This window comes from Dioscorea cayenensis, chromosome 9 (genome assembly GCF_009730915.1).
Source record: "Dioscorea cayenensis subsp. rotundata cultivar TDr96_F1 chromosome 9, TDr96_F1_v2_PseudoChromosome.rev07_lg8_w22 25.fasta, whole genome shotgun sequence".
Lineage (NCBI taxonomy): Eukaryota > Viridiplantae > Streptophyta > Magnoliopsida > Dioscoreales > Dioscoreaceae > Dioscorea > Dioscorea cayenensis.
The window spans coordinates 28,696,105-28,718,418 of NC_052479.1; the positions used below are offsets into that span (position 1 = coordinate 28,696,105).

General features: G+C 34.1%; 2 protein-coding genes across 2 annotated transcripts; both read right to left on the minus strand.

Moving 5' to 3' along the window:
* Positions 1-1,484: 1,484 nt before the first annotated feature.
* LOC120268642 (TBC1 domain family member 15-like) lies at positions 1,485-11,085 on the minus strand. Its single transcript, XM_039275953.1, is given in 19 exon segments — positions 1,485-1,495; positions 1,564-1,602; positions 1,605-1,737; positions 1,740-1,804; positions 1,807-1,862; positions 1,993-2,093; positions 2,680-2,832; positions 3,622-3,738; positions 3,861-3,932; positions 4,691-4,801; positions 4,900-4,998; positions 5,913-5,972; positions 6,910-7,314; positions 8,214-8,268; positions 8,435-8,519; positions 9,476-9,583; positions 9,668-9,746; positions 10,642-10,818; positions 10,909-11,085. Coding segments are annotated over 19 exon segments (1,989 nt in total). The 5' UTR covers positions 10,972-11,085.
* A 4,390-nt stretch (positions 11,086-15,475) lies between these two features.
* Positions 15,476-19,061, minus strand: LOC120268820 (PTI1-like tyrosine-protein kinase At3g15890). The gene is given in 6 exon segments (XM_039276083.1): positions 15,476-16,376; positions 16,622-16,884; positions 18,202-18,243; positions 18,245-18,310; positions 18,313-18,354; positions 18,933-19,061. Coding segments are annotated over 6 exon segments (1,134 nt in total). The 5' UTR covers positions 18,978-19,061; the 3' UTR covers positions 15,476-15,700.
* Between the last annotated feature and the right edge of the window lie 3,253 nt (positions 19,062-22,314).

Here is a 22,314-nt window from a genome sequence, read left to right on the forward strand (position 1 = left end):
ATTTTTTTAAGAATCTTCAAGCTCACTTGAGGGTCTTTTTGATGTTCGTTGGGTGAAAGAAAAGATGGAATGAAAAGTAGAGTATTTAAAGTGAAAGGAAGGGTTAGAATGAATGAATGAATGAATGAAAATTTCACAAAAATCTCTTGTCAACCCCTCATTAAAAAGTTGGCAAAGATTTCTTACCATTAATGAGGTCTCTTTTCGCAAAAATGAATTGGAGAACTCGGGTTGATGACTTAGTTAACGGAAAAACAAGTTCATAATTACACTTGAGATCTATTTTAAAAGCAAGTCAATATTGTCAAGTTAATGACCCAAATCATGTTGAAGGCCATGACTTGAAGATTTGATGATTAAGGCTCCAAAAGCATCAAAGAGTCAAGACCAAAAATATCATATAAATAACAAATGTAACTTTGAAGTCTTAAGATATAAAAAAATTCAAAGACTTAAGGAGTTTCACAAGTTAGAAAAGTTTGAAGATGTTACAAGCGTATGAGCCAAAAGTTTTCGAGTGATAAAAGAAACAAAGAGGCGACCAAGTAGGCAACTCATCAATGCAAAGTGGCCGCAGCTTGAGAGCTAAGCAATGTGTCAAGATACAACCCACATAAAAAAAGAAGAAGAAAGCAAGAAGATCACATTCACAGAGTTAAAAGGGTCTTCCGACATACTTTTTAGTAAAGGAGTTAAGGCGTCAACCAAGTCCAGTCTGAAAGAGCATGATAAAAATAGCTCTCTTAAAAAAATCTCTCGTCAAGCTCTCTCTTAAAAAATAGCTCTCCTAACATTTTTTTGTGTTCTCGCCCATGATCATGTGTTCATATGCATCTTTGAAACTAATTAAGAAAAAATTAATTTTATGTTTGCTCAATCGTTTCTCATTCACATTTGTTTTTTTAATCGGTGGTTTCCTATGACATCATCTGGGGTAATTAATATTAGGGGTTTGCCTTTAATAGAAACCATGAACCTGCAATTATCTGAAATATGAAAATAATTAAAATTTAATTTGTGATCCATATTTTTAACCGATCAATTTTAATTAAAAGTCGGGTAAAAAAAAAAAAGCCCACAACAGTATAAATCTTCAGTATTTTTGATGTGCCTTATTGGAAATGGTGCCAAGTTTACTTGAAGATTATTTTTTTTATTATATTTTATTTATTTATTTGTTACTTTTAATCAAAAATGTATTTTGGTGACCTATATTTTTTTTTATCTTTGGAAGGAAATATTAAGAAAATGCAAGAGTAATAGTTGAATGTTAAAATATTATATATATATATATATATATAATTTGCAAGTTTTAACTTTATTGTAATACATATTTTATAATATAAAAAAGTAATAATATTTATAATTCTTAACTAAAAAGAAAATGCACTAACAAATGATTATTAGATAAGTATTATTTTTATTAGTAAAAATTCATATAATTCAAGCACCAAGTACCTGTGAAGTACATTATATATTTGCCACTATTGTATATCTGTTTGTTTTTCTCAAGAAAATGCAAAGAAATCAAGGAAAATTTACAAGTCATCTGGTTGTGAATACATCCCGAATCAGACTCGATCGGTAAAGATGGTGGCGTTCAGGTGGAATGCAGGCGGCACCATGTTCTCCGGCGCAGATGCACAAAGCTTCTGCATCCTTGATTATCCGATCCAAATCGATTTTGCCACTGAGTTCATTTATGAACTTCAGCAGGGTGTCGAAAATCCATCTGCTCAGCCCATTATTTTACTACGGTATTTCTTCAGTATGGCAACACAGATATATAAGTGGAAGTGCTCGAAAGATAATGTGTCCATAATACCTCCCACAAACGCATTATTCTCTCGTATTCAAATTCCCTGGACATCGATGTAGTAAATGATATCATTTGAGGAAATATAGTAGATAGACAAGTGAAATTTGAGTATTTATCTTGCAAACCCTCGATGTGAAAGAAATTGTATGCTTCATTAAGTAAATTTTACGTACCTTTTGAACTGTATGAGTATCCAGCGGAAACAGAAGAAGTAGTTCAAGCAATCTGATTGCTTCAAGTAATTATGCAGTGGGGCGTCTAATAGTTCAACCAACTGATGCAGGCAACAAACCAATCTTCTATTAGATGTGAAGTGCGGAAAATTCTTAATCGGAGTTTTTGAATGTCAAATTCTAAATTCCTTGTTTATATGCGGATATAACGTAGTTTAACTCATGTTCTTAACCTAATATGTCTTGCACCATCTTCTCCATCATTTCACTTCTGAAAATGGTTAAAACTTGATCTCAATTGTGATACTTTGAAGAATGACTCTGACCTATATTTAAGCCTGCGTTGTCATTTTAATGTATGGTACTAAAACATTTAAACATGCCATTACTTCATAGTTAATTGCTTCTTGGAAACAAAATGAACAATTATGTGGTCATTTCATGTATGCTACTAATGACTTCCTGACCTACTTAAAGCTTGGGTTGTGTCAAAAGCATGTTTCATGTCCTAATAATTCTTATTAATGTCAAAATACTAATTGATTTTATTTATTGAGATCACAGTGTGATATTTCCTAGTGTTGTATAAAAACTAGAACAGATGTCACACATCTAATATTGGAACGGAAACAAATTTATACCGAAAAATTAACCAAAAAAATAAAATAAAATAAAATTGTCTCTGACCTTAGATAGAGCGAAAAGTTGTGAATGCATGCCATTTTTGATCACGGTTAAGAAATTTGGCCCGAGACGTTCCATCAATGCAACGAAACACCAAAATGCTTCAGATTCATCCTCCATTACAAATAATATTGGTGACAAAAGGTCACTCATACCCTGCAACCCAATTGTCATTAGGCTTCACAGGACAACAGTGGAACCAACTGGTCGATGTTACAAATCAAAGATGAAAAGAATAGTACCACAGGGCAAGCATCAATAACACTATCCCTGACCAGTAGTTCATCAATGTTCAGGATCTATGTTTTCTAAGAAATTATTCATGCCATAAGTCAAACCAGCCATGAAAAGGTAATTTATTCAACTTCAACTTCTCAGGTTAATTTTCATAAGACTTTTAAGACCAAACGATTCATAATGTCCGAATCAGACATCCAATTTTTAACCGATTGAGCAGAACATTGCCATCTTTTAACCATCCAATTGCGGTGGTTTCATACACACATCTCTGTTGTAATCTGCTTATCAGGTGCGGTTCTACCCAGATTCAACCTAACATAGATATGGATCAAACAGTGGCCAACCAAGTAAGGTTTCACCTAAGGCTTCAAACCATGTTCAGGACAAAGGCAAAGTACAATGACATCAAAATGGCAAACTATGTAAAATTTTAAATGTTAAACATCACGATAGACGATCTGAAATATTTAGTAGCACAAATAGTGTTAGCATATTGGAGTAGAAGATCAGAGCAAACCTAACTTATAGAGATGTCTCATTACATAACACAGCTTTTACTAATGACTCGGAAATTAATGGGCAGCCACAAGCACAAGTGTGATACATGCAAGATCTAGTAATAAGCCTCCGCAACATAAGTATTGTGAACAAGAAAATGAAAGCACACTACTATATGCACATCTTCTATTAAGTTCTAAATCATACCTGGCAGTATCCAAGGTCAAAATTGTAGAATGAATACGTCAGAAGTATGTCATGTAAAAGAGCCACGTTTGGATTATCATCTCCGTCAAAGTAAGAGATAGATCTGTCAGTTCGTACCTTGACAGGCAAAACAGAGAAATTAGCAGTACACAGTTATAATTTTAATAAAATTTATGAGCTCTCAACATTTGACCTAGTACATGAATACATGAGTGCATTTTCTTATCATGGTGCATTACCACATCCTTCTCAATCAGGCCTTTCCTCTCCCTGAATTTTGTAAATCTTTTCGCTTGTGCTGGGGAAATACTCTGCACATTTACAAAATCACGGCAAAGCATGAAATAAGCAAATAGTTAATAATAGACATTTCTAAAGCTAATTGGCCAAGATTCATTTTAGAGGTAAAACCAAGTCAAGAACAATACACACAAAACAGTTCTGCCTCCCTACAAAACGCTTCCATGTATGAGTAAAAGATAAAATATACACTGATAACACAGTATGGTAGCAGTGTGGTTGAGAAGTGCGTGATACGGAGGATTATCTGTTGTGCTGCATTAAACATATTGTAGATCTATGCAATAATTCTATACAGCCATGTTACTATTTAATTAATGGCTTGCTGGCCAAATTCTTTACTTTAGTACTTGCTAAAAAAATATATTTTCAATAAACAAAAACAACAAGAATCTCATTAATAAGCTTTTTCTGTATTTTAAATCAAAAATATATATTCATGGTCAAACTAACTAGATCTTGTTATAAACTAAATTAGCTTTCTAGCAAAGAAGTTGCATTTTATATCTGAGCGAGCAACATTTGTTGAGATCATCAGAATTGAATTAGAAGTCAAACATGTTAGTTTGCTCTTTTAGTATGAAAATAAAAACTGGAGGATAACATCTGAGTGAACAAGGGAATTTCCCGTATGCAACAGTATGCACATAAATAATTATGTTTGGACACGCAATTGCTGTTTGGTCGTGCTATCATTAGAAAATTGTCAATAACGAATCAGGAGCATAATATATCTCACAAGACAAATGGAAAAATTAGCATAACAAACCTGCCACTGAGATTTTATAGTTTCGTACTCTGATTTCTTGACTGATGCAAGATATTCCCTCTCAGCATCTGTTGACTCATATGTATGGTATCCCAACAAAAATTTCCAAACCTGTGAAAAATTCAACTAAATTTTGCAAACACATCCTATGATAATAAACAGAGTATACTATTCAACATGCACCGGATAATAAATAGTAAGCAGCTGACCTCTTTTCTCAAGCTAAAATCAACTCCTCCATAGAAAATTCTCTTTCTTAATGTCTTGGAATCCATTATACGGCCTTCAGAATCTAAGAAAGCCGCCCACTATCACAGCGTCTAAAAGTGAGTACCATGTGCATAAAATAGTACAACTTCATAGATATGTATCAAATGATTGTTCTACACTGTTTAATTGACATTGTCAAATGATTCATCAACTAAAGTTCAGGTCATCTTTTTGGAAATGATTAAAAGGCACATCTACAGTCCAGTCATCCAGGCCAGAGAAGAGCTTTTACCCAAGAAGAAAAGAATATATAACCAGATATTTGATGAAATGGAAAGGCACAAAAATGTGCCCAATAAACATTGGTGAAGGCATTTATGTAGATGTCTACGAGTTTGATATTCCAAAGTATTTAGCACCTAAAAATTTACAAGTGATTGTGCATGACAAGAATGCATACCAGAGTATCAAAACATGAGAAAATTTGCTTATTTCAGAGAATAAATTCGAGCAAGAATAATTATGCTCCATTTAACCTACATATGCTCATTCATGAATGTCATTCCATCAAATTGAACTGCCACAAAATTATGAAAGGAATATAATGCTCCTCCTGAGTAGGGCAAGTATGAATGGCCATTATATGATTTACTGCCAAACACATTTTCAGAAAGTCTTCACAATTCCTGCAAGGATATTTAGGTATTTTCTTTTCCTCATAAGGTAAAAAGGATTCAGTAATAATGTGGGGCCAGAGGTAAATGATTTTAAGAATTAAAAGAACACAATGTAATCTGTCAAGATCCTCTCTTCCTAAAATTGATCCAGTTCAAACAGCAAACAAAAATTTAAGCCAAAACCATAAGATAAAATTGAAGTCAGACGATAAGCAAGATTCAAGACCACCTAGCTCACAACTTCAAGAATAGATTACGATTTTACATGAACAATATGAAAGCATATATCTAAATCCAACACCTAGCAGGGCCTCAGAGGTTAGAAGCAAACATACCTCTTCAAAGTTCATTGGCGGTTGCCGAGGCTTTCCCCATACTAGACTACTTTTGTCCAACTGCAAGTGAAATGAATGAAATTAATTATGCTTCATTAATAAATAATAGTAAGAACATTTAGCTGGTGATGACATGTAAAACAATTAGCCACGCAATCAAAAGACCATTAAGAATTTGTTTATTAATGAAATGCGCAATTATAACATGTGGCCCTTATGGCTACTATTTTGATCTGCAAAAATATAAAAAACATAGAGAATAATTGCTTTCTCCTCTCTTCTTTCATTAGTGAAGCCAATGGCCAAAAAACATGCAAAATATATGCATTTGGATTTAGAACATGCCATCTTTGTACCCTTAACTACAACTACTGCAGAAAGCAAGTCAGCTGGCAGGTAATGCAACTATTAAGATATAAAAACCATAATTACATCTCTCCTGGAATATATTATAATAGAAGAAAATTATGTGTCTGTTAACAGATGACATCAGCAGAAGCAACATAAGCTTAAAATCAGCAGAAACAAGCAACTGAGGCGAGCTAAATACTAAAAGCAAAAGAGAGAGAGAAAACTATGAAGATCAAATTGAATGTGCATCACAAAAATACAAAATAAATCAGTTTTTAAGCATTTTTGTTAATATCACCTTTTTAATTCATTTACAAAACATAAATTATTATTTTAAAAAAAAAAACACTTTTATCTTCTTGCTGACCAAGGACTTGCAAAGTAAACAATGCATAGGAATTTCTAACCTACAGGGAACAATATGCGATCACAAAGCAGTCAAGCATATTACACACACACAAAGTTAAACCCAAAAAACAGTTGGATGTGCCCTTTGCTTAATGTAATTCACAATAAAACGTCATGTTAAAACTGTTCAGAAATATTATCTTTTTGTATTCTTAAGGGTAACTCAAGACTAAATTCATGTTACCACTAATTGCAATTTATAATCCTGAAAACACTATACGGAAGGATGAGCAAGTACCTCCAAAGGATCTGGTTCTACCACAGCATCATTTGAATGTGATTGCTCCTCACTTGGCTTACTGGTTGTTGGAGTCAGTGCTGGTGATTGTTTTTGCTGTTTTTTCTCAGATGCATCAAAACTATTGCCTTGATTTTCACGGAAGATATGCGAGGTTGTTTCACGGGCAAACTTGGTAACTAATGAAAATTTCTCCAATACTTGAAGAGATAAATCACGTGCAGGATCATGAGACTTGTGCTTGCGCCTCCCACTATATTCAGAAGTATTAGGGCTGGTATAGTATTTAGTACCATTTAACCTCTCAGAATTTTCAAACAAGGGAACTGAACTTGATAAATTTTCTGATGGTGCCCCGTTAGCAACAGATAGAGCCATTGGCAACGCCAGAGATGACAAGCTTCTCTGCAACAAAGAAAGCTGACTAGTTTGAACTGCACTTGTAGATGTATAAACCAGGTATGCCAATAAATTTAATAAACATTATAAAAGGAAATCAAGATGTGCACAAATCAAATTATTGAGGCGAAATATATGACTGACTCTAAGTATGTGGCCAAGGCTAATCTAATCATTTGGAAATCTCCTTTTCTGTCTGTAGGAGGAAAACATATACTGTCACTTGTCAGTCAGAAAAGCTGGTTCATAAAAATCAACAGAATTTATGCTACACCATTTAAAAAAATAAAATAAAATCTGAGCATTATAAGTTTGGTTCAATAATCCAAAAAATAGTTATCATTTGATATACATACAGGCAGATTTAGACTAGTTGGTGAGAAAATGGCAAACAAAACATGCAATCTGACATATATGATGAGATATTAAAATATATGGAAGAACACAAAATTGAAGCAGAAGCAAAACATTTTGCTGCTTTAAGTGACCTTTCACATAGAATTTTGCTCAGGTTAAAAAAGCTAAATAGCTTGAATTCAGAGAAAATTTGGCCCTGATGAAGATCAGGTGAGTTGATATAGAAGCAGCTGAAGAAACCTATGATGACAATAACTACCAATTGGAGTCCAACAGATACGAGCAATTTCATACTCAAATGTAAGGAAGAGCAACTTAATCATACATTTCATTAGACACAATAAATATGAGATGGTTAATAAGTTAATCTTAGGGATAACCATAAACGGTGGCATTAAGATGTTCGATGAGAAATGGAATAATCCTCAAAGACAATTTCTATGTTTACATTTCATGCAGTAAATTACATAAGACAAAAAAATTCAGATCATTATCAGTAGAAGGTTGCTGCATTAAAGAGAAGATATTGAACATGAGAAAGCACACACCTGAAGAGGGTCCTGAAAATTATTCACGAGAAAAACATTTGCATCATCTGCAGACCTGAAAACATTCTATACATAAGAACTATGATAAGCAGCCTTGTCAAAATGATAGACATGAGGAAATATACATGAAAGAACCATAACATGGTGAGATGAGCTGCCTAGGCAAAGTAACTCAGAAAAATATAAGAAGGTATTTTTTGAAACAAATTAAAGAAGTCAACCTCACAACATGAACATGCTGCTTCAGTGTTGCCAGAAATTCACGGAGCCCTCCACTGTAGAAATAAAGAGGGGGAAATGCCAGTCCTGCAAGGGCAAGAGCAAATAGCTAGAAAACCAAGAACACTCAAAGCATCTAATAACAAAACAAGAAAAAAAACCATTTCAAAAAGAGGGAACCAATGATAAGAAAGTCCATAATGGTATTGGCATTCAAAGCTTATCTAACGCCAAGCTCTCAAGGCAACAAATTTAACATAGACCATAGAGATGAACCTAGGGGCTGTAACCTTAAAATTTTCTCAGATTGTTGTGCTTATAGCTCATACTTTGCAATAGGAAGCCAAATTCCAAGACATAAGCCACTGGCAATACAAAGTCTTGTGATACCCAGTGTGCAGCCATCATATTCCTTGCATGTAAGTTCTTCTCCATTACATGTGCTAATTGACTTTCTTTAATCCATTTTTAAGAATGATTCCCTTACAGCTAGCAACAATTGTACCACAAAGTTTTTTAATCCCATACTATGTAAAGTCCTTCATGCATGATAAAAAGGATAGTTTCCGCACTTACAACCCTCACACTCCATTTTCCTCTTCTATAGTGGAAAGTAAATTGAGCCAACTGAATCATATCAGTGCTTAGGTAAGAGGGGCCCAATACACTACATAAATAGCTTACCAAAAACTGAGCAAATAGACAATTATATTCCCCAGTGAATTACTCTAATATCTCTCAGGAATAGCGCTAAATATTTGGAAGTTATAGTGTGCTTGCAAAGACATGGCGTAAAAAATAGAAAAGATGTATATACAAACATAAAGAAATATCATAAAAAATGGCCAAACACTCCGCACACTATTTGGTGCAATACATAAACAAAAATTATTGTAAAAAATGTCTGGACATACTATGGCTTGCACAGAAAAAATAAATAAATCAACCACATCATTACCACAAAGAAAACTAAACTATTATAAAGCAAAGCAAATAAGAAAAGTAATATTAAATCCACTTAAAATCAACAGATCATCTGCTACCTGATGACAGGATTACAATCATGTATGGCCAACTCAAAGTCGGGGTATGCCTACGAATGGAACACACCTCACTTAAGGGTACTGGTGCAATAGTATACAGGTTTCTATCTGCAAATTGTGAGACAGCAAGAGGGTTAACACATCAAAAGCTGACGCATAATAAACCATACAGCCATATTACATCAGCCTAACCTTTCTCTGATAAACCAGAGTTTGAGCTCTGGCCCAGATGATCAGGCCCATCAGGATATGGTTTGTAGGGCACCCATGTCTGCCAACAATACCAAGATCAATTTAGGATGATCATATAGCACCTATTGTTAGTTTGAAATGGGAACCCACGAATATAGCCAAAAATGATCTATAAACCCATTAAGAAAATGAAAAAAAAGCATGCAACAGTTTTAATTCACAGACACCCACACACAGGCATGGCATGGAAACTGGAGAAAGTATATGATACTTAAATAATACCCCAAAAAACAAGAATCTCACAGCACAAGCTTACAACAAATAACACACCAAAAAAAAGAAGAGAAGTGATACCATAAGTCCCATAAATTATCAATAACAAATTATGAGGTGCAGCAAGCCCAAAAGTATTAAAAGATAACAAGAATCATTCCAAACGCTCACATTACAAGCACATTCAAAGAAGCAGAAAAACTAAAATGAAGAAAAAAAGATAAAAAAACGATATAAAAAAAGCTAAGACACCATGAGCAGTTGCTGACAGCTCCTCTAATTAACTCTCTAAGAAAATAAAAATTAGCAAATACAGCCATAAATCTAAGGGAAAAAAACAACATATTCATTGTTCAACCTTAAAAATCCAAGAACTTTATTCACCTTCAAGAAACTCACAGCATTATATCTAAAGCTCTTAAAAACAATACAGTCACAAAATACAAACAAAGTCTAAAGACCTAAACAGGACAAGAAGGTTCAACACTGGAAAACACAAAAACACTACTACTAGTCTACTACTACATCATTCCAATAATTTCCAAAACTTTGTTTTTCTAACAAACAAAACAATAAATCATAAGTCAAGGCGATGGAGATTATAATCACTCAAAAAAGGAAACCAAAAACCTATATATATATAAAGAAACCAATGATAACTTGATCAAACAACAGAAACAACAGAAACAACAGGATCAAACCATGAAAACAGATTCTCCCTGCTTGACAAGCCTCAACCGGCCGCTGATCCTCTCGGAACCGTACTGCGTGGGATGGATCGTGACATTATCCTTGGAATACACCACCTCCGATGCTTCATGCTCATTGAACCCGCTCGTCATCCCAGGATCACCCCCAAACACGCTTCCCCCCAAACCCTACAAAAAATCCACCAAATCGATCGAGAAAAACACATCAAACGATGCGAAATCAATAGGGAAAAAGCACGAAACGGGGATGAGATTCACCTGTTGCTGGGAGGCAGCGTAGTCGGAGTCGTCGGAGAGGTCGTTGAACTCAGGTTCGTGCATCGCCGGAGGGATTTCGAAGGAGAAGTGGGAAAGATGGAGAAGATGAAGATGAGAAGGAGAAGTGTCCTTCGAGTTCGGGTCGTTGGTTTTCTTGGACGATGAGAGTTCGGAGTCGGGTTTGCTTAGCCTCGAAGGAATCAAACGGTTTAAAGGAAAACCCGATAACCCGATAATTTTACAATCCGAAACCGTTTACAAATGACATAAATAAATTATTTAAATAATCACTCAACTTCACTATATTATAAAAAATTTAAATTGAGTACCATCACTTTAAATTCCCTTTTTATTTAGTTATTTGTAAGTAAGTGAAAATGTTGTATTTCAATTTACGTCATTACTGTTTTGGTTTGGTGTATCTGGAAATACTGTATTACTTTTTATTTGTTTAATTTGATATAAATATAGGGGTGAGATTACCCTATTATCCAGTATTATTATTAACTATTTAATACATTTCAAAAAATAAATAATTTAAATTAAAATAATAATTTAATTTAAGTTTTAAATTAATTGATTGATTTAATAAAGTATTTATTATATTTAAAATTAATAATAAAAAACTTAAATAACTAAGCCAAATAATAATCATAAACTTAAATAATTAAGAACTAACTCAAAATAATTAATTTAATTCTCCCTACCTAGTATTAACGCTAATGTGAGAAAAATAATTAAAATAAAATAATTAATTAATTAATTTAATGATAATTTTATTAAATTAAAAATATATAATATTCTTTAATTTCATATAAAAAATATTTTCGTAATTAAAATTAAATACAAATTGGTATATTTTAAATAAAATATTAAATTTAATAAAACATAAATAAGTATATGTGAATAATTGACTACCATGTAAGTTTTCATCTTTTTTAATGCTTAATGTGGAGAGTGAAGAATAGTGATTTTAATACAAATGTTTTACTGCATTTCAACTTACAGCAAAATTTGTTATAAATTGAAATCGTTTGAAATCGTAGCACAAAATAGAAACTTTTTACATGTAAAGCCGATTTCACAAAGAACCAAAACAAATGCTTTTTATATATAAAACTATTTACATTACAGCTACTTACAGCTAGTTATAGGTAACCAAACAGTCCCTTAATTGGTTCATCCGAACTAACTTCGTTAATGATATACTAATATAACATGCCATATGGATATTTTTTTTATTTTAAAAATAATCAACTAATAAAACTAACTTTTCATATAAATCAAATAAATAAGGGATAATTTGATTTTTGAATTGTTTAGTATTGCAGCAATTTTTTTTATTTAATCTGATTTTTCATCCTCATGACTTACTAATATGGCAAGAGAGCATGCCATAGCATGCCACATTAATATGTCATTAATAGAGTTAGCATTAATGATCTAATTGAACTTGAATCAAAAGTTAAGTGACACAATTGAAATTTTTTATATTTTGGTGATTTAAATAGGAGTGAGCGAATAATTAGGTAAGTATTTAAATAAGTGGAAATTGCCAGAAAACACCTCGTAAGTTTCTGTGATATTGCTAAACACACCCCGTTAGTTTTCTGACTCCCAAAAACCCTTCCTTTTGAATACGATGATTTTTAAACCCCCAAACATCTAACATTGATTGATAGAGTTAATTTGGAATTTTTGGACGAAATTGTCACTTGCGTGGGAAGTTGTGGCAAGTGTGAGGGGTTTGACTATAATGCCTTGGGTGCAGATGAGTTTCTATTTAAAAATGAAGCTTCTATTTAAAATATGAGGTATGAGGTTACTGTTTTTAAAAAATGAGTTCCTGCATTTAAAAATGAGTTTCATGTTTAAAAATGAGTTTTCTATTTAAAAAAATGAGTTTTTGTTTAAAAATGAGTTTTCTATTTAAGAAATGAGTTTTTCTGTTTAAGAAATGAGGGTTTCGTTTAAAAATGAGGTCTCTGTTTAAGAAATGAGTTTTTACGTTTAAGAAATGAGGTTTTTGTTTAAAAAAATGAGGTCTCTGTTTAAGAAATGAGTTTTTTGTGGTGTATTTATCACCCCCAAAATCTCTTTATTGCAGTTGAAAGTGAGCCGATGAGACAAAACATGCTGCTCACAATCACGATCAGCGTTAGCATGAAAAAAATGGGATTCGAACCTAGAATTTTTGATCTCTACCTCGATCTAGATCTCGATCTTGCCCAGGAGAAAAAGTGCGACCTTTCTATGCACCGCTCGACGGCGAGGAGCATGCGGTCTTCCCGAGGGTCGGCGGCGAAGAAGATGAAAGAGATGAGGTCGACGGCGGGGAAGGCGATGAAGGCGAAGCGAAGGCAGGCGGATCGAACCCTCGTCGGCGTCGGCTTCCTCCCTCGCGTTCACATCGGCGAGCTTAGGCGCATGGATCGAGCCGGGAATGATCCCTAACCCCTAACCCTATTGCTATCCATGTTGCGGTCTCCGCGATCGAGAATGGTTCCGATTCGAGTTCGGCTAGTCTTATCAGAGCGTCGCCAGAAGACCTCACCACTCCGAGCCTCAGGAGCGTCTGCCAGCCGGATCGCCCATGCCAGGCAAGATTTCTCCTCTAAGACCTCACCGCAGGCGGGGCAGCCGAGATCGCTCGCCGGATCTGAAGCGCGGCCTCAGCGTTCGCGCGAGATCGGTGACGATGAGATACTCGATGTCCCTACTCGATGAGGGTTTTACGTTTAAAAATGAGGTCTCGTTTAAAAATAAGCTCTCTGTTTAAGAAATGAGTTCTCTGTTTATATGCTTGTTTGTCTTTGTTTAACTATCGATGTTTTACATTTAATATATTGCGTTTACGTTTAAAAAGTGCTTAAATATCGTTGTTTCTATTTAAATAATGTACAAGTGCAGACCTTCGATGCCTCAGCTCGACTGACGAGGGAGCATCGCGGTCTTCCCAGGGTCGACGGCCGAAGAAGATGAAAAGAGATGAGGATTCGACAGCGGGGAAGGCGATGAAGGCGAAGCGAGCGGCGAGATCGAACCCCTCGTCGGTCGCGGCTTCCTCCCTCCGTTCGTCGCAGACTTAGGCGCCCATGGATCGAACCTCGGGAATGATCCCTAACCCCTAACCCTATTGCTATCCATGTTGCGGTCTCCTGATCGAGAATAGTTCCGATTCGAGTTCGGCCGAGTCTTATCCAGAGCGTCGCCACGAAGACCTCACCACTCCGAGCCCAGGGAACATCGCTCAGTAGGGATCGCTCAGCCGAGTAAAGATTTCTCCTTTAAGACCTGCACGGCGGGCAGCTAGCCGAGATCGCTCGCGGATCACGGAGCTCGACGACTCGGCGTTCGTCGAGATCGTGACGATGAGATACTCGATGTCCCCTACTCGATGAGGTTTCGTTTAAAAATGAGGGTCTATGTTTAAAAAAATAAAGCTCTCGTTTTAAGAAATGAGTTCTGTTTAAGAAATGAGTTATCTGTTGATATGCTTGTTTGTCTTTGTTTAACTATCGATGTTTACGTTTAATATATTACGTTCACGTTTAAAAAGTGCTTAAATATCGTTGTTTCTATTTAAATATGTGACAGTGGCCAAGATTAATTGGTTTTTATATCCGGGGATTAATTTATCACGTAAATATTTGTTTTTACTTTAAATATTAATGTTTTAGTTTAAAAAAATGAGTTTTTATGTTTAAAAAATGAGGTTTTACGTTTAAGAAAATGAGTTTTCTGTTTAAGAAATGAGTTTTTATTTGAAAAATAAACTCTGCTTTAAGAAATGAACTCTCTGTTTAAGAAATAAGTTCTCTGTTTAAAAATGAAATCTCTGTTTAAGAAATGAGTACAGTCAAAAAGCGAATGCAAAAGAATGATGTATCAAAAAGATTTAAGAAGCGATGATGGAATTTCATATCGCAGGGGTAAAAGAGTAAAGCAAATAAAGGAGAAACGTGTCTGAGGGTATGCAAAACTCGCGAGTCTGTCAGAAGTTTTTGAAATTATCGAGGGGTAAACAGTAATTTTCCCTTTAAATAATTTAGTTTTTATCCCACACCCTGTAAAATAGAGAAATTACTAGTCACTTCCTCTTACCTCCACAATCCCTCTGTTAATTACCATTTCCCCTTTATTTATGGTAAAAATAATTTTATATTGTGTTAAATATTTTATATAAATTATAAGACTTTCTCCTATTTCAATATTGTTACTTGAGTTCATTGAAATCATTACATGAATTTTTTTTTACATTATACTTCCCAATTTTTAACAAAAACGTATAATCTCTGAGATTAAAATCCTCAACAATAATTTTACTTAATATTCATCAAATGACAACTTTGCAAAGCAACCCACCCTTACCAAAAAATTCTAAAGAATATAAATCTCACCAACCATTCTCAAAAATAATTCCCTTTATCAATCATTTCAAATATAAATATATATGCAATTATTAAACAATCATTTATACAAAAAGATAAGGACTAGAGACACAAGTTAATATTTCTATTTTATTAAATTTTATACTAAATAAACCAAACAAACCAAATAAGCACACTTAGCACCAAAGCCACAACAGAATTCACATGTTATATTAGAAGAAAAAGAAAAAAGAAAAGAAAAAAATACTACAATTCAAAGGAAGAAAGAAAAAATGTATAAATATTTCCACACACTCCAACAAACCACATTCCATAGAACCAAACATTTGCAATCAATCAGCAGCACCTTCACACTCAGATGCATTTTGAAGTTCTACACTCCCCTAATCAAATATCGAAATCTAACTAACATGTTCATCAACTTCAGTTAGAGAACTAGACTCCATTTTAACATCCAACTTGGAATCCTTCTCCTCTGATATACACTCTGAACTATTACCATCTTGACCTGATAATCCTTCACAATTCCCGGCAACTGCAAGCTCAGGCTTGAAAATAACATCGTTCTCTAGATTCAGTAGTTTTTCTGAATTTCCTTTCAGCATATCCACAACCTCAAGCATTGACGGTCTGCGTTCGGGTTGGTTTTGCGAACAAATAAGTGCTACAATCACCATTCTCTTCAGTTCTGACTCTATGAAGTTGCCGTTGAGCTTTGGATCAGCAATCTCTTTGAATTTACCTTCTTGAGCCAATGGAAGTGCCCACTCGGTGATTGTTCGCTTTGACGTTGGGCTCAACTTTTCTATCGGTTTTTTTCCACTGACAAGCTCCAAAAGAACTACACCAAAGCTGTATACATCACAACTCTCTGAGGCTTTGCCTAACATGGCGTATTCGGGAGCAAGATAGCCTAGTGTGCCTTTGACCTTTGTGGTAACATGAGTTGCACCGTCTGGAACAAGCTTCGCGAATCCAAAATCAGCAACTAGTGCCTCAAAGTCGGAATTTAGCAAAACATTGCTTGCTTTAATGTCTCTGTGAATGATGTGAGGGGTCGCACTATGGTGAAGATAGCTGTAGAAGGAGTGAAAATTCAGAACAAACCGTCAAAAGAAATTGAGTTTCAATATTTAGGATCAGAGACAGTTCAATAATTAGATAGAGTTCAGCTCAATTTATTAATTTTCCAGAAAAGCAACAGCAGAAATTTAATGAAGAAATATCTTTGATAAACTTTGAAGAAAGTGGTGTTAGAATTTGTATTCATGCACCAAGCACTAAATTACTAAAGAAAGATCTAATTGAAGCTACAGACTTACGCTATACCCTCAGCAGCTCCAATGGCAATCATCATTCGCCTGCCCCAATCAAGAAGACATTCTGCGGAATGTTGCCCGTGGAGATGTGAAAGCAGACTCAAATTTGGCATATAGTCATAAACAATGAGACGTTCTTGCCCTTCAGCACAGTATCCACGTAAGCTGAGAAGGTTTTTGTGCCTAACTCTGGCCAAAATCTCAACCTCAACAGCAAATTCCATTTCGGCTTTGTTGCTCCATACCTTAAGCCTCTTTACAGCAATCTGCAACCGATGAAAATTAAGGGACAAAATTTACATGATGAAAATACTCTGCATTACCCTAGCTAGGGACAACAATTGGGTAAAAACATGTGATCAAACTGAAAACACAAACAAACAAACAAACATGACATAATTTGGATGAAGCAGCATCATTCTGTATTGCGATAATTTTTTTATATCTTATTAAACTAACAATAAAAATAAATGATGTGATGGACTATCCACATATGATGTAAACACATATTAAGTTATAGAATCATCACAAAAGAATTAAGCATCTTTAAAATCTAGGTAGCTGTCATGGTGTCACCAAAAGAAAAAAAATTTACAAATCTAGATAGCATGAGTGTATATATATATATATAAATCCTGATGGAGATGAGTTTAGGATACTAAACTAGCCTAAAAAAAATTCCCAATTTTCAGTGCCTATTAAGCATCTCATCAATCATATTCACTGGTTGTTCTTTCTTGATGTTTCAGCATTTAAGAGTGTTCAGTATTCACCCACATTGCCTATTAAGTGTTTTCAGGGATGTGCTGCTTATTTCTACATGCATGCTAAACACTTTCACAGTGAGATGGGTATAAACTAGTAAAAGTTTACATATCACCCTTAGTTTTATGTCATTCTTCTCCAACAAACGAAAACCATCATCCTAATTAATCCGTACCTTTAAGGCTTTAATTTATGTGAACAGTAAATATGAAACACATTTCATCGCATACCACTTAGATGCACATGTGTTTCTACATTCGGTTTTATATTGTTCTCCTAACCAGGGCAGCATAAGACAACTCCCTCAGCATGTAGAGACCTAATGGTCCATAAACTATGATACTACCAAGATATCAAACTTCAAATAACAAATTCAATCATTTATCAGTTCAAGGTCCAAAAGTTCAGTATTTTGAATCTAAGCAACCAAAAGTGAGTGCACCTCTCTAAATAGATACAATTAAGAAATATGTCTCATTTACATTGTGTTAGCTCTCCAGTGCTAACCGAGTTCACATAATTTTAAAACCAACCTTAAAGCTTTACCATATTAAACTGTCACGTGTCCAGTCCGTTGATATTACCTACTAAAATCTCATCACCTTCAAATGATTAACTTTATAAACAGTAAACACCAGGGTTCCCTTATCAACATCATCAATCTCTGATTTTTCCTCTACTATTCATCTTCAGTTCTAAAACATCATATGAACTTTAAAACAACAACATTCATATTAAATTGGCATTATCCAGATAACATAAACTTAGAAAACACCAAATTTTAATAAAATACAAAGACCTATAATATTTCATTATACCTGAGACCCATCCCACAGCTGGCCCCAATATACACTCCCAAAAACCCCCTTCGCCGAGCTTGTTATCATAATTGAAATTATTAGTTGCTGATTGCAACTCTTTAAAGTGAGAAAAATTCGCCATGTTGTCGGCTTCTTCTTTTTCTGCTGCCTCCTACACCAAGATCAAAAAAACATTAATTCTGACAAGGAAACACAGAAAAAAACTACTAACAATCAGATTCATTAGTTGCTCTCACCAAAAATGACAAAAAATAGACAAATTGAAAGTTTTTCTTTTTCTTTTTTCTTTAATCATGCTAGAAATGCATTCCAAACTTAGATCTTTTAAAAAAGAAAAAAAATTATATTAAGAACTTTGCAGTTACCACATCCAAAAAAACATGAATAAATCCAGCATAATAAATTTTTCGAAGAGCTGTTCCGTTCACAGAGGGAAACCCTAACAATCCATTTCCCATGAGAACTACATCAAATTGCACAAAAATAGAGGAGAAAAAATCAAAACACTAATAAAAAAAACAGAAAAATTGGAACCCAATTAGTATGCCAACACTAATGCTCCACCAAACAAGCAAAAATATCACTAAAAAACAAGAAAAGAAACATCCCAAACTATTTCATTTCATCAATAAAAAAACAGAGATTCAATCAGAACAAACAAAAGCTTGATGAATATTTCCAACAAAAAAACACCAGAAAACACAGAAATGAATTGAGAAAAGATTATACCTATCTGAATCACCACCAAGACAAAACAAAGATCGAAATCCCATCAATCAAACAGAGAATTTGGGAACAAAAACACCGAAAAAAATCTTTCCTTTTTCTCTCTTCACTTTTCCTTTGTTCTTTTCAGTGCCGAGAGAGCACAAGGCTTTCATAAATGGGCCCATTTCGCCAACCGCGTTCTGCTCCTTCGTGGACCAAGTTTAGCCACAGAATAACTTGGCACGTGGCGTAATGCTATTAGTTGCTTTGAATATTGGGTGCGGTACACTGTCCCGCCGTTAACGGGTCGGAGCCAACCATATCAAATGACCAATTTGCCATTGCACCAACAGCTCATGTGTATCCAAATGTACACACACACAATGAAGATTGTTGCCCTTGTGACTTTAAAAAAAAAATATATATATATATATATACATAACCACCCTTGAGATATACTACACCGTTGGGCTATAAACTGAATGAATGATACTTGACATTATTATGAAAAGTAAGGTTGAAACGTTCAAAAGATCTCTAGTTCAAGACTCGTTTGAAGCAATAATGATCACCGGTCACTGATTATGGGTATGGGTATGAGCCGAATGAATGATACTTGACATTATTATGAAAAGTAAGGTTGAAACGTTCAAAAGATCTCGAGTTCAAGACTCGTTTAAAGCAATAATGATCACGGGTTACCGATTATGGGTATGAGTTTACAGTTTAAATCCCTTGTCCTTGATGTATATAGCGTTTGCCCTTTTTATAAAAAAAAATTATAAACTTTTAAATGAATTAATATAGCTATAGATTTAGTAAGATAATGGAAGGACGATGCTATTTCCCATATATGTTACCCTTAATTTACTAATCTTTCTAAATTTCAACCTATTTTTTTTTATATAAATGTGTGTTAAATGTGTGAATCGTGCTTTTGAATTTTACATGTTTTTGTTGACAAATTATCATGAGTAAATCTTTAGTTGGTCCTTCATGTTTGACAAGCATTTTTGATATGCACCAAGCCTCTATTGTTGACATGTATGTAAAATGCATGAAACCTTTATTTTTAATATCTATGCATGAATACATAAATTTTTTTTTTATACTTCATTTGGCAATAAATACATGGCCTTAGGTCATGTTAAGATCACCACAAAAATCATGGAACAAAAGTGAAGCCATCGAGTGCAATCTTCACTTGTAAAATTACTTTTTAATAGTGGAATTTTTTTATTTCTACTGTGGATGTAGATGTTAAAAAACCAAAACACATAAATTTTGGTGTATTTTTTTACACTTTATTTTAATATCTATATTGCTACTGTCAATTGATTCTAACAACGTAGACAAACCATTGCCCTCTGATAAAGCCCTCAACTATTGTTAACAAAGGGAGCCTGAAACTTTAATCTCATTTGAGGAAAAAAAAAAAAGTTACTATTATCTTACTATGAAGGTGGTATTAACCATTTTTTAAATTTTTTTTTCAAAATATATGCTCAAGAAAACCTAGTTTTTAGGAAGTTTAATGGGCGTATGCATCCCCAAAGGTTTTCAATATACCCAAAAACCCCTACTTTTTCAAACCCATATAATATTTATAAAGCTCATTTTTGTTCTTTATTTACTTTCGTCTTTTTAGTTTCAATTTCTCACTAGAGCTTGACAAGTTCATCACTTACATGGCTGGCATAGGCTTAACCAAATTGAGCCCAACTAAGCAATGACATGCTAAGGTTGAGACCCTCTATAATAAACAATTTCAAAATTTTACCCCAAATCTTAAATTTAATTATGTTATATACTCAAACCACAAACCCCAAAGTTTCCCTAAAAAGTATATTCTTGGGATATGCGTTACACATCCCATTATTATTATTAGTAGTAGTAGTAGTAGTAGTATTCAATTATTAACTACTTGAAATTAATTATTTTCAACAATGAATTAATTAAATATTTATTACAATGTAATATTTTACTAATAAAAATAATTTAAAATGTATTAATGACTAACATATTTTTAATTTATGATATAATTTATTTAAAAATTTAATTATAAATTTCTTAATTAGCTTGAATTATTCGACAAACTATTAATTAATTGCAACAAAAATTATAATTATATAAATTGACTACTTATAATTATATCCATGAATTGTTAACTTTATAATTTTAATTACAATAATAAAAATTGTTTATATAGAAAAAAAGGAGAGTTTTAATTTGAATAAAATTTCAATCATTATCTCTGCTCGGATAAAAAATTAAATTTGAGTTTAAATAAAATTTGATGGATAATGATCCTTGTTCATACATAAAAAAAATTAGGGCTTATCCATGTTCGGATTAAAAAAAAATAATTAAAAAAATTAAATTAAATTCAAGTTTCAAATAAAAATTTTGATTGGATAATGATAAAAAAATAAAAAAATATAAAACAGGATGGGCATCGGATCAAATAATTAAACATTTTAAAATCCGAAAATATTAGAAATAAAAGAAAAATCAAGGTTGTTGGTGAAAAATCCAAATTTTAAATTGAAAATCCCTGGATATGGAAATAAAACATCGAGGGATGATTAAAAGAAGAAAATGAAAAGAGGAAGAAAGGAGAGGGGAGGAGGGCTGAGAACTATTCTCATTAATCCATGATCTCTTTTAATGGTGTGTCCATGGATGCTTCACTCTCTCTTCAATTGATATCCATCCCATAACCTATGTTCATTCATATGCACCTTCATCTTCTTTCATGGTGGGACCGCTCGGATAAAAAAAATTCATCATGCACATGTCCGTTGCCATGCATGGATGAGAGGCTCTCTTTTGGATGGTGGGCCCCGCCCTTGGTTTTTTTGGTTTTTTTTGCTCGAAGGAATCATGCACATAAGAGGAGGCATGCATGCTTTTGGCTAAGGATTCTCTTTCTCTCTCTCTCTTTTTTATCCGAACTTCTCTCTATTTTCTCCAAGCTTCATCCATGGCATTCTCCTTCCAACCGAGTCCTCCTCAACATTAGTGGTAAGTTCTTTGAAACAATCACCACAACTCTCTCGGTCGCCGGCCGTGATTCCATGCTCAGAGCCATCATCGAATCCCTTTACCATCATCCTCCTTCCACCGGTGTCAACTCCTCGTCGGAGTACTTCTTCGGCAGGAATCCAACGTGCTTCTCTGTCCTTCTCGGCCTTCTTCATTCCAGCAAGCTCCACCGCATCGGCCACTTTGTTGAGGCGCAGATTTTCAAGATCATTGGTGTTAACTAAGCTGTCTAGTCCGAGGTCCTCACCTCACCGTCGACAGACATCGCATTAACAAGCAAAGCCTCTATGTTCCCTTCGTTTGCAACTACCGTGACCTTGGTGAGGTTCTCCACCGTATTCGCGAGGGCGCTACCAT